General features: G+C 39.6%; 2 protein-coding genes across 2 annotated transcripts in view; one reads left to right on the top strand and one right to left on the bottom strand.

Moving 5' to 3' along the window:
• The window catches only part of lmln (leishmanolysin-like (metallopeptidase M8 family)), a 69,303-nt gene that overhangs the window by 2,853 nt on the left and 53,256 nt on the right, over positions 1–13,194 (bottom strand). The window lies entirely within an intron of this gene.
• The window catches only part of LOC138762055 (glycerol-3-phosphate dehydrogenase [NAD(+)], cytoplasmic-like), a 35,454-nt gene that overhangs the window by 18,215 nt on the left and 4,045 nt on the right, over positions 1–13,194 (top strand). The window contains exons 5-7 of the mRNA XM_069935277.1: positions 2,699–2,811; positions 8,790–9,023; positions 9,300–9,406. Coding sequence (XP_069791378.1) covers positions 2,699–2,811; positions 8,790–9,023; positions 9,300–9,406 — 454 coding nt within the window. The remainder of the gene's footprint in view (positions 1–2,698; positions 2,812–8,789; positions 9,024–9,299; positions 9,407–13,194) is intronic.

Here is a 13,194-nt window from a genome sequence, read left to right as displayed (position 1 = left end):
CGTTCCATAACCCTCCAGACCTCTCCCATTCATGCATCTATCTAATTTATTCTTAAAACTTAAGAGTGAGCCCGCATTCACCACGTCAGATGGCAGCTCGTTCCACACTCCCACCACTCTCAGAGTGAAAGACTTTCCCTTAATGTTTCCCCTGAACCTTTCTCCTTTCACCCTAAAGTCATGACTTTGTGTATTTATCTCTCCTAATCTAAATAGAAATTGCCTTCTCGCTTTTACTCGTCTATATTTTTCATAATTTTGTAAACCTCCATCAAATCTCCCCTCATCTTCTATGCTCCAAGGAATAAAGTTCTAACCTGTTTAATCTTTCCCTGTAACTCAACTCCTGAAGACCTGGCAACATCCTAGTAAATCTTCTCTGCACTCTTTCAATCTTACTGATATCCTTTCTGTAGTTTGATGACCAGTACTGTACACAATACTCCATATTTGGCCTCACCAATGACTTGTACAACCTCACCATAACATCCCAACTCCTGTACTCAATACTTTGATTTATGAAGGCTAAGATCCCAAAAGCTTTCTTCACAACCCTGTCTACCTGTGACGCTACTTTCAGGGAATTATGTATCTGTATTCCAGATCCCTTTGTTCCTCCGCATTCCTCAGTGCCCTACCATTTACTGTGTATGTCCTACATTGGTTTGTCCTTCTAAAATGCAACACCTCACAATTGTCTGCTTTAAATCCATCTGCTATTTTCTGGCCCAGCTGGTTCAGATCCCTCTGCAAGCTTTGAAAACCTTCTTCGCTGTCCATCACACCTCCAATTTTAGTGTCATCAGCAAACTTGCCAATCCAAATTCCCACATTATCATAGAGATCATTGATATAGACAACAAACAACAATGGTCCCAGCACCAATCCCTGAGGCACACCACTAATCACAGGCCTCCAGTCTGAGAAGCAATCATCCACTACCACTCTCTGTCTTCTCCTATTCATCTAATTTCGAATCTAGTTTACAACGTCTCCATGGATACCTAGTGTCTGAACCTTCTGAACTAACCTCCCATCTGTGACCTTGTCAAAGGCCTGACTAAAATCCATGTAGTCAACATACACAACCTTTCCTTCATCTACTTTCTTGGTGACTTCCTCAAGAAACTCTATAAGATTCATTAAACATGACCTACCATGCACAAAGCCACGCTGACTATCCTTAATCAGCCCCAAGCCCTCCAAATACTTGTATACCTGATCTCTCAGAACACTTTTGATTAATTTACCTACTATTGACATCAGGCTCACCAGCCTGTAATTTCCTGGTTTACTTCTGGAGCCCTGTTTTAACAACAGAACAACATGAGCTACCCTCCAATCCTCTGGCACCTCACCTGTGGCTAAGGACATTTTAAATATTTCTGCAAGGAACCCTGTAATTTTTACACTAGTCTCCCTCAAGGTCCGAGGGAATATAGGGTCAAGCCTGGGAGGATTTATCTACCTTTATCCTCCTCCTCTTTAATCTCAATGTGTTCCATGACAGGAGTCACGTGATGGAGTAGTGGTCAGTAGTGTAAAACCAGCCCTCTCCAGAAAAAAAGAAAAAGTGAATATATTTTGGGAAGATCTAAATCTGATATTAAATAAAATCACAAAAAATAACCTATCAAAAAATCCAGAGATCTTTCTTTTAAGTAACATAAGAAGTAATGAATTAGGCTTCAAATTGGATAAAGCGCAAAAAAAGATTCATTATGATTTCTTCAGCAGTGGCAAAAAAATGTATAATGTCAACTTGGAAAATGGAAGAGAGCCTGAGAGTACAGCAATGATACATGGAAATAAATAACTATATTCCATTGGAAAAAAAATAACATTATTAAAAAAATAAAGTCACATTATTTGAACAAATTTGGGAACCATACATGGAACATAACAGAGAAAGCCTACCGTGGACCTCCACCCCCTAAAATGATAAGAAGACAAAACAATTTGATTCAGTGTGTAAAAACACACTGTTTATTTTTCATTGTGTGAAGACATTGTTTTATTGTATATGTTGAATATTTATTGGATTTGGAGGGGGGTGGAAAAGGGGGAGGGAGGGTGTGTGGGGGGGAAAATAAAGGGTGAAAATGCCACTTAGCATATTTAATGAGAAACGTTTGTATATATTTTGGTTGATATGGTTCAGTGTGAAAAATTAAAAATTATAAAAAAATTTTTTTAAATATGTTCCAAGACACTACCGCTTGTTTCTCTTTCTTTATTATACACCAGTTTCCTGAGTAAATACTGATACAAAAAAAGCTGTTTAAGATCTCCCCCCTCTCGTGAGGCTCCACACCTAGATGACCACTATGATCTTCAAGGGGACCAATTTTGTCCCTGACTATCCTTTTACTCTTAACATACTTGTAGAACCCCTTCGGATTTACCTTCACATTATCTGCCAAAGCAATCTTTTTGCCTTCCTAATTTCCTTCTTAAGTATTTTCTTACATTTTCTATACTCTTCCAGTACCTCATTTGCTCCTTGTTGCCTATACCTGCTATGCTCCTCTCTCTTCTTCTTAACCAGATCACTAGTATCCCTTGTTCTCATTGCATCACAATTGTGTGCAATGAGAACATTTTATTGCATAGTATATTATGTTGAAATGTTTAATAAGTTGCCTTAAGTAGCTTCTGATGTTTATACTGCTTCTTTCTGTGTTTTTTTTTTAAACAGGATCCAGAAATAAAACACATGGAAACATCTTTAAGGAATTGATGCAGACTCCCAATTTCAGAATTACTGTTGTAGAGGAATGTGACACAGTGGAAATATGCGGGGCATTAAAGGTAGTTATAATCAGGATGTGAAAGTTACAACAAAAATCTACAGATGCTGGAAATTGGAAGTAAAACCAGCAAATGGTGGAAACCCTCTTCAGCTCAGGCTGCATCTGTGGAGAAAGAAATGGAGTTAAATGATTCATGCAAAGACCTCCCAACCAACCTGTTGAGCGTTTCCTGTATTTTCTGTTTATCCTTTAATCAATAATTCCTTGCCAAACGATGGAAATTCATTCTTTAAAAAAAAATTACTTGGTTGCCTGCAGAAGTCTTTGAACTACAAGGATACTTGGTATTTCAAAACCATAGTTCTTTGTGAATCTGCACTGTTCACATTTAAAAATGCAGGAAAAAATACAAATATTATAGTAATTATATTTTGAAAATTGAAAAAACTTTGTTAATTTTAACTTGAATTTTAAAAATATAAAATATGACCTTTGCTGAATTTGGAACTAAATTTTAATCACCTATTTTTTGAAAAATACCACTTTACAAAGGAGCAATGATGCTTTTATTTTATCTTTTTTTAATGTAAGCTGCATTTAATGTTTAGAAGAAAATTGGTTGAGAGTGTCTGTATGGTGAACCAAAAGCAGTTATGGATAAATTTGAGACCCAGTTAAAATAAGACAAGGGATTAGGATGCAGAATTAAGCAACACTAATTAATTGATTACCATGTAGTCAGCGCACCAGCTTGGTTCTGCCTAATCATCGACTGATCTCTATTTTGTCAGTGCGTATTCATTAGTTTTAAGCATAATTTTTTTTTGGTCACATTATTCCTCGTACAATGAGACAGGGTTTTCTGTGAGCAGTTGAGCAAGTTATCCCCTCTTTTTTTCATACGATGTATAGTGATAGATAGATAGAGGGAGAGCGAGAGAGAGAATCTAAACCTGAAAAAGTAGAAGGGCAAGAGTACAATTACAGAGAGCAGTTACAACTGGGGGGAAAAAAAGGATCCATTCGTACAAAGCAAGGGCAAACCCACGCTGCCCAATTTCATCCAAATTAACCTACAACCCCGTATGCTTTCTGGAGGGTGGGAAGAAACTAGAGCAACCGGGGAAAACCGTGCAGACGTGGGGAGAACGTGGTGTGCCTCAGCAGAAGGCTAATTTTCTGAATGGCTGGAGCTAATGTTTAACAGGTATTGTTCAAAGTTTTCCAAGAGATTGCAGGAAATTTGACAGTTTTTTTTAAAAATGGTGTAATCTGGAAGAGGATAGCTCCAATTATTCAAATGGTGCATTTGAGGTCTTGGTGGAGGAGATGGAGAGAGGACTAATCTGACTCCTTAAATAGGAAGAAAGTTTTCAGAAACATGGTCAGAAGGCAGCAAGTACAGATCACATGTACTTTACTGCCAGGATAGTGCCTCAGAAAGTTTTAAAGAGCATGTAAGTAAATTGCGGCGGATGTGTTAAGACAATCAGATATGAGAATGTGGCACCAAAGATTACATCCTCCTACCTAATCATCTTGCTCTCTCATTTCACTTTCTCCTCATTTTTTTTTTTAAAAAGATCTACAACATTGTAACAGGCCAATTTGGCCCTACGAGTCTGTGCCACCCAATTTACACACCATTAACCTTCACTCCTGGTATTTTTTTTGAAGGGTGGGAGGAAGCCGGAGCCCCCAGAGAAACCCCATGGAGACACGGGGAAAATGTACAAACTCCTTATAGACAGCGCAGGATTTGAACCCAGGTCCAGTCCCAATCGCTAGCGCTGTAAAGGCATTACGCTAACTGCTATGCCAATTGTGCCATCCCTGTGCTTTAAAGCTTCAGATGATCTAAATATGGACGAGTTATTTCTTGAACCCAGTGGGGAAAAATGCAAAGAGAGTTAAAAAAGGAAAGACTACAGATGCTGTGATTGTAGTGCAATACACAAATATGCTGGAGAAACTCAGATGGTTAAGCAGCATCTATACTATAGATATAGTAAAGAGTAACCAACATCTTGGGCCAGAGGCCTGAAACATTGGTTAAAAAAAAAGATTGCCTTATAACTAATGGCACTGTAGCTCAAATGTTGCCACAGGGTGTACTGCAGAGGATAGATTGGAGATGTACTCTGCATTTAATGAAATGCTGGGTACGTGGATAGCTCAGGAGATGAATATAGCACAAATGCAGCAAACAAAGATCAAAATGCTGCAGATACTGGAAATCTGAAATAAAAAGAGAAAAATGCTGGAAACAATCAGCTGGTCAGGCAGCATCTGTAAAAAGAAAACCTGAGTTAATATTTTGGGTCAAGCCCCCCCTTTGTCAGGTACAAGCCTGTTCTTTCAGGTAACCATGCTGCAGATGGCTCTTGCTACATTGAACAGTGCACTAAAATCATGGTGCCAATGTCAGGCAGCATGGAAGAATGCAGCAACAACTTAGCTCAGTGCTTTGTGCAGAGATTGAAACCCTAACCCTTTCCAATGTGAAGGTGGTGAGTGAGTCCATTTTTTCAGCATATGGATCCAACTATGATCCAGAGTCTTCCGTCACTTTAATTCTTCACCCCATTTCCATTTTGAGTGCTACACCCTTGACCTTTACCCTTTTCTGATCATAAAATGAGGAGCAGCACCTTATCTTTGATTAAGCAGTTTACAGACTCTGAACTCAAAGCTAAGTTCAAGAATTTGAGATAATAGCCTGCTGATGTTCAATTCTTGGAACTAAGATGATTCCTCTGCTTTCACATATGACAGGTACTGAAGGTCATTTTGACTGAGGGTTATTGATATGAAACCTTAACTTTTTTTGTGCACAGACATTTCCTAACCTGCTGAGTGGTGCCACTAATTTCATTTTCAGCTGAGATTTACAGCAGTATTTTGTACAGTGCAGTGTATTGCAATGCAATGGCTGAGGTGCAGTTTCCATTTCGGTACAGCAGTGAAAATTCAGGTAATCATTCAAGATCTGTTCAGGGTAGTGCATGATACAACTCCTGCCATTATGGATGGTGTCACACTAATCCAGGGATCTGGCCTCCAGTAGATTACTAGGATTGTTGAGATATGGTGCTGAGGGAGTGCCAGTAGACCCTCAAACCAAACCTTCATGTCCCTGCCCTGCATGACAGTCTTTCCTTGGCGTTCCTCCAGTGCCTTTGTTTGGTGCAGACAGTAACCAAGCTTAAAGGTCCAAGGGAATGTGAACTTGTGCATGAACATTTGGGTTTGTGCAAACCTCTTGAAGTTGGCCAACAGTACTTCAGCAACTGCCAAACCACTCCTCTGTATTTAGAAGCAATCCACAGTATTAGATGTTCAGAAACTGTTCAAATCCCTGACCTCTTTTGACCAGAGTTAATGCTCACTTCCAACTTTGGTGGTTCAGGAGTGGGATCCCTGAATTATACTGCCCAAGACATGGTTGCCTTCTGGACCATGCTGTCTGATGTAATGCAGAGGACCAGTGACCATGGTAAGAGCAGAGACCATGGGCAGCTGTCCCACACTAGAGTATTAGCTCCTGCAAGATCTAGTCTGATTCTACCACACACAACTGCCTTCTGTGAACTTGTTTCTATATTTTCCCTAGTATCATCTCCTTTTCCAACTTTTCATTGAATCTCTTCTGCCTTTCACACAACTTTGAAGCTGGAGATGGACATTGAATTTATTAGAAAAGCAAATGGGATGGGAGGAGAGAACAAGAGGAAAGATCCACCTCAGGGTGAGCATTCCGGTTAGGATCAGCCTCTTGTGTTTGTTCAGTAAGTTGATGGATTGTGTGATGTATGCTGGAAACTTCAACTCCACATTCATATCTACTTATTGTAGCTCTCTCACCCTCCCCCTTCCCAACTCTATCCATCTACATCTGGATTAAAAATATTCAAAGCCTTTGCCTCCATTGTTCTTTGAAGAAGAGAATTTCAAAGTTTTGTGAACTTCAAATGTTCTCGCCTCATTCCAGTCTTAAATGGGCAATCTTTTATTTTTAAAACAGTGACCCTTAATAGTTCTAGAGTTTCCCTTGAGAACATTTCTCTCCACATCTCCCCTATCGTACCCAGTTTCATTGTGAATGCATGGCATATATTCACTCAACAAGTTGTTTGGTGTGGCAGCCTGAAAAGATGGTGTCATTAGAGAGTGGACACTTGAAGAGCCAATAACTTGCAGATCTATGAACATTTGTATCATCATTATTCACAGGTGAGGTGCCAGAAGACTGGAGAGGACTAATATAACCATATAACAATTACAGCACAGAAACAGCCCCTCATAATTTTTCCATCAAATCACCCCTCCACCTTCTATGCTCCACAAACTAAATTATCAGCCATTAATGAAGAAATTACAAGATGACTTAGATGTTGTGCCTTTATTTAAGAAAGGCTCCAATGTCCAGTTTGGGAACTATAGACCAGCGAGTTTAATACTAGTTACTGAAGAAGGTTCTGAGACCCAGGTTCTGCATGCATTTAGAAAGGGAAGGGTTGATTAGAGATAGTCAACATACCTTGTGTGTAGGAAATTGAGTGTCATAAAAACTTGATTGAGTTTTTTTGAAGTGGTTGATGAGAGCAGGGTAGTAAACAATCTCTATGTGGACTTTAGCAAGGCCTTTGACAGGATGGGCTGGTTCAGAAGTCAGATTGCAAGGGTTCCAGGTAAGCTGGCCAATGAGATACAGAATTGGCATAATGGTAGGAGTCAGAAGATGGTTGTTGAGGGTTTTTACTCAGATTGGAAGACTTTGACCAGTGATGTGCTGCAGGGATTGATGCTGGGTCCATTTTTGTTTGTTAGAAATTTCAATGAATTGGATGACAATGTAGTTACCATGGTTAGTAGGTTTGTAGTTGACACCAATATTGATAGTATAATGACAAATTTTATCTGAGATTACAAGAGAATCTAGATAAGATGGAAAGTAAGAGAAGGGATGGTAGATGTAAGTTGTACCAGCACAGTAAATGCTGAGGCTCTGGAGCGCGTGGAACGAGACTTGGGGATACGGGTACGTAATTCCGTGAAAGTGATGTCACAAGTGTGGACAGTCTGGTCAGGAAGGCATTTGGCAAACTTCTCTTCCTCAGTTACAACACTGAGTACAGGCGGTGGACATCATGTTACAACTGTTCAAGATGTTTTGTGTAGCTTTGGTTGCCCAATTATAGCAAGGATGTCATAAAGCTGGAAAGGGTGCAGAAACGTTTCACCAAAATGTTAATTTGACTGGTAGGCTTGAGTTAAAAGGTGAGGCTGACTAGGCTGGGCCTGGTGTTTCGGAAGCTGTGAAAGGACCTTGTAAAGATCTGTATATAAAGTGATGAGGGGCATAGATAAGGTAAATAGAGCAGGGGAGTCTAAAACGGGAGGGCCTAGATTTATGGCGACTGAAGTTTTAAAAATAACTTCAAGAACACTTTTTTCACACAGAGGGTATTTGGAACAGACTGCTCGAGGAAGTGGTGGAAGCAGGTACTTTTAAAAGATATTTCGGCAGGAATATGGATAGAAAGAATTTAGAGGGATATGGGTTAAACACATTTGAATAGGACTAGCCAACAATCATTGTGGACAAATTGGGTCAAAGAGCTGTTTTCCATGCCACAGAACTCTGACATAAATGAGATTAGTACTGGTGCAAGCTACTGCTTTTCAAACCTTTCTTTGTGGGAATTTCTTATTTAGGCATCTAGAAACTCCTTGAAAGTCTTGACACATTCCTTAGGTCCTTTGTCCTAACCATGTATCAGAACTCAATGAAAAAATAGTTCTTCCGTTATAAAATATAGATGATTTCTGCCCCAAAATCCTATTTAAAAAAAAAAAAAAAAAAAATATTTGGAGACTCTTGATTACAAAGTAATTTAATTTTGATGAAAAGAGGGTTTAATTTGATAGGGGCTTTGTTAAGCTTCACTAAAATGTAGGTCATGCTTTTTATTAATGTAACTTCTCTCTGAAAATTTTGGAGTGCACCATCAATTATATTAATATTCTTTCCAGAATATCGTGGCTGTTGGTGCTGGATTCTGTGATGGACTTGGCTGTGGTGATAACACTAAAGCTGCAGTTATTCGCTTGGGAATGATGGAAATGTTAACGTTTGCCAAATTATTTTGTGAAGGACCAGTTACATCACCCACCTTCCTGGAGAGTTGTGGAGTAGCAGATCTCGTGACAACTTGTTATGGAGGGCGCAACAGAAGAGTAGCAGAAGCCTTTGTGAAAACTGGAAAAGTATTCACTAGCTTTTCTCTCTCTTTATAATGTCTCTGTATAGTTTTAGACATTTAAGGAATTTTATATGAATCATTAGTTTGTTCACCAAATGTAAATAAGATTTCATTTTGAATGAGAACATGTATTTTAGTTGTAAAATTGCATCCAGGTATCCAAGTTAGCAACATAGCATATATGACAATTTACTTTGTTATGTACAATTTATGGAAAAAATAGACATGCCTTGTAATATACCTTTTTGATTTTTACCATCTTTCACTATATTTTGTTTAGTCTATTGAGGTATTGGAAAAAGAGATGCTGAATGGGCAAAAGTTGCAAGGTCCCCAGACTTCTGAAGCTGTTTATAAAGTGCTCAGAAAGAAGAACTTGGTTGACAAGTAAGTATTTCAATAACAGCAAAGTTCTTTACTTGCAGTTTGATAAGAACACAAAATAGGAGCAGCTGTCGGCTACTTGCCATTCAATATAGTCTTTGTTGATCTTCCCTAGGCCTGGTCTCCTCTTCTGTGCTAGTTCTCAACAGTCCTTAATTGCATAGCACAGTACAGACCCTTTGGCCCACGATGTTGTGCCTTCTCGACAGCAATCTAATTCTTCCCTCCTTCACACCTATAACCCTCCATTTTTCTTACATCCGTGTGCCCTCCAAATGTCACTCTTCTACCAACCTCCACAACCCCTGGCAATGCATTCCAGGCACTCATCACTCTGTATGTTTTTAAAAAAAAACAGGAAAAGATTCAACTTTCCCAAGTCTCCCCTAAATTGTCATCTACTCACCTTAAACCAATCTCTTCAGGGAGTTGTTATTGTCATGCTGGGGGGGAAAGAGCTCGCTCCCCACCCTATCTAGGCTTCTCATAATCTTATACTATATACCTCTATTAAATTACCTCTCATTCTTTGCCACTCCAAAGAGAAAAAAACCCGAGCTCCGACAACCTTGCTTCATATTCTCCAATACTGGAAACACCCTGGTAAATCTCCTTTGCACCTTCTCTCAAGCTCTACATCCTTCTTACGATGAAATGAACTCCCAAATTTGGTCTAATCAGAGTTGTATAGAGCTGCAACATTACCTCGTGGCTCCTGATCTCAATCCCTGACAAATGAAGGCCAGCAATACCATACGCCTTCTTAACCACCCTTGGCAACCTCAAGGGAACTCCACCCAACTCTCCATCCTATCTACAGCCTGTTCCAACCTACGACAACCTCCTACACTATCTACAACACTTCCTAACAATGTGTCATCTGGAAACTTACTGACTTACCCCTCCACTTTCTCATCCAAGTCATTCATAAAAATCAGAAAGGAGTCCCAGAACAGATCCCTGCAAAAATCCACCAGACCCCAACCTCCAGGCAGAATACCTTCCATACACTACCATCCTCTGCCTTCTGCAGGCAAGCCAATTCTGAATCCAAGGTTCCATGGAGCATGTGCCTCATAACTTTCTGAATGAACCTACCATAGGGGACCATGTTAATCACCTTACTAAAATCCGTGTACACCACATCCTCCATCCTACCTCCGTCAATTTCTTTAGTCACCTCCTTGAGAAACTCAATTAGACTTGTGAGGCACAATCTGCCTCTCAAAGCCATGCTGATTGTCCTTGAGAAGACTATGTATAACCCGTCCCTAAGAATCTTCTCCAATTGTGGTGTACCACCAATGCAAGATTTGCTGGTCTAATTCCAGGATTCTCCCTCTTATCTTTCTTAACAAGGGAAATATCTTCGCCATTTTCCTCTGCCATCTGTCCTGTGGCCAAGGAGGAAGCAAAAATCATTGCCAACACCCCAACAATCTCTTACTTCGCTTTCTGTATTAACCTGGGGTATACTGCATTCAGTCCCGAGAATTATTTATCAGAATATTTTTAAGAAAATATTTTTAACCTTAACCTCAACATTCTCCAGCACATTTGCAAATTCTGCAGTGGCCTTGCATTTGCCAAGGTATCTCTCCCTGGTTAACACTGAACCAAAGTATTCTTTAGGACTTCCCCTATGCTTGGAGGCACATGTTCCCTCCCCCTCCCTCTATATCCCTAACCTGCCCTGTTCTCACACTCATTATTGTTTTGTTCTTCATGTAGGTGTAGAATGCTTTCAGGTTTTTCTTAATCCTAATTGTCAAGGGCTTCTCATGCCCCCTTCTAGCTCTGCTAAGTCCTTTCTTAAGTTCCTTTCAGGCTATCATACAATTCTCATGAGCCCTTTGTGTCTTTGCTTCCTAAACTTTATATATGCTCCCTTCTTCCTCTTGACTAGCTGTCCCAACTCTCTTGTAAAATATGGTTCCTTTACCCTACCATCTTCTCCAAGTCTCAGTGGGACAAATCTATCCAGGATCCCACTCAAGTGATCCCTAAACATCCTCGATATTTATGCTGTGCATTTCCCTAAAAACATCTGCTCTCAATTTACTCTCCGAAATTCTTGCCTCATCCTATTGCAATTAAACACCTATTTTGTCCACTCCTATTCTTGTCATAGGTGTGCTAAAGGTCAGGGAGTTGTGGTCACTGTCTCCAAAATGCTCACCCACTGAGAGATCAATCACCTGACCAGGTTCAGTACTATATTCAGAAAGGCCTCACCTCTAGTCTACACTGACAAATTCTGCCCTCTTTAAACCTTTTGCACTAAGGAGGTGCCAGTCAATATTAGGGAAGTTAAAGTTTCACATAACAACCACCCTTTTTTTTTTTTTGCACCTTTCAAAAATCTGTTGATTTATTTGCTCCTTAGTGGCCTGATGGCTATTTGGGGGCTAATAGAATACTCCAAATGGAGTGATTGCTCCCATTTCAGTTTTGGCATCCATCTACAATGACTCAATAGATGATCTCTCCACAACTTTCTCCCTTTCTGCGACTGCAATACTATCCCTGATTAGTGCCACTCTTCTTTCCCCATCCCCTTTAACTCCTCATAATCCCATTGAAACATCTAAACTTCAGAATATGCAACAGCCAATCCTGTCCAGAAGTTAGACAAGTCCATTTAATGGCCACAACATTCGTAATTCCATGTTCCAAGTTCTTATTCTTATCACTTCTCGCATGAAACCCAATTCACCCCACCCATTTGACTGAATTCATGCTTCATCCACCGTTTGTGTGTCCTCAATCTCACTACACAAAACATCTAGTTTTCCACCAACTCCTCCATCGTCCGGCCACACTCCAGCTAGTTTAAAGTCTTTCTAAGAACTCTAGCAAAGCTAGCCACAAGGATATTGGTTCCTCTCAAGTTCAGATGCAACCCATGCCTTTTGTACAGGTCATACTTTCCCCAGAGATCCTGATAATCCATAAACCTGAACCCCTGCCTCAACAGCTCAGCCACACATTCATCTGCCATAATTTCCAATTCTCCCTCTTTAAATATCCTCATTGATCGATGTTTCACAATCCTCAGGGATGATTTCATTAATAAATGTGTCAATGTGTCATGCATAATATAATAAATAAAACTTGCATTTATTTTACATTTTTAAACTAATAATTCTTGCAGAGAAGCATTATCAAATTCGACACCGTTCTTCAAAATTAAAAATGAGGGCAGATAGTTGGCTGGTTGGTCATAGAAATGGAAACCATCTTTCCAAAAATTTTAGACTGCACAATGTGTTCAACAGCACGCTGATTATTATAAACTAATATGCCAGCATTCTAGAAAATATAGGTATACCCCGTTTAATGAAAGTAGAGGGTTCCTATGAACCTTTCATGAGCAGAAATGGCATAAAGCGAAGACCCATTCACTACTATTGAAGGCTATTTTTGTGAAAGCAAAAACCCATTCAAATTTATTTCGGATAGCAATCACAGGTTTCTTTGTAAAAGCAAATTTGCGTAAAGTGAATATTCATAAAGCAGGGTATACCTGTATTCCAGACCAGTCACTTTTATTGATCATTCACACCATGCTCACACAGTAAAGATGACATAGCATCTCTCCAGGCCCACGTAGAGTATTTACATAATTAAAAGTTAGAAGTTAAACACATTAAAATATTAAGACGTATACAATAACAGTTCAAGATATCAATACATAGAAGAACCGACTAGAGAGGAGGCAGTATTGGATCTCCTATTAGGGAATGAGATAGGTCAGGTGACAGGTGAGTGTTGGCGAGTCTAGTGATCAT

The sequence above is a fragment of the Narcine bancroftii genome, chromosome 4 (assembly GCF_036971445.1).
Source record: "Narcine bancroftii isolate sNarBan1 chromosome 4, sNarBan1.hap1, whole genome shotgun sequence".
NCBI classification, from domain to species: domain Eukaryota; kingdom Metazoa; phylum Chordata; class Chondrichthyes; order Torpediniformes; family Narcinidae; genus Narcine; species Narcine bancroftii.
Note: the sequence above shows the minus strand (reverse complement) of the source record. Positions and strands in the feature narration are given on the sequence as shown.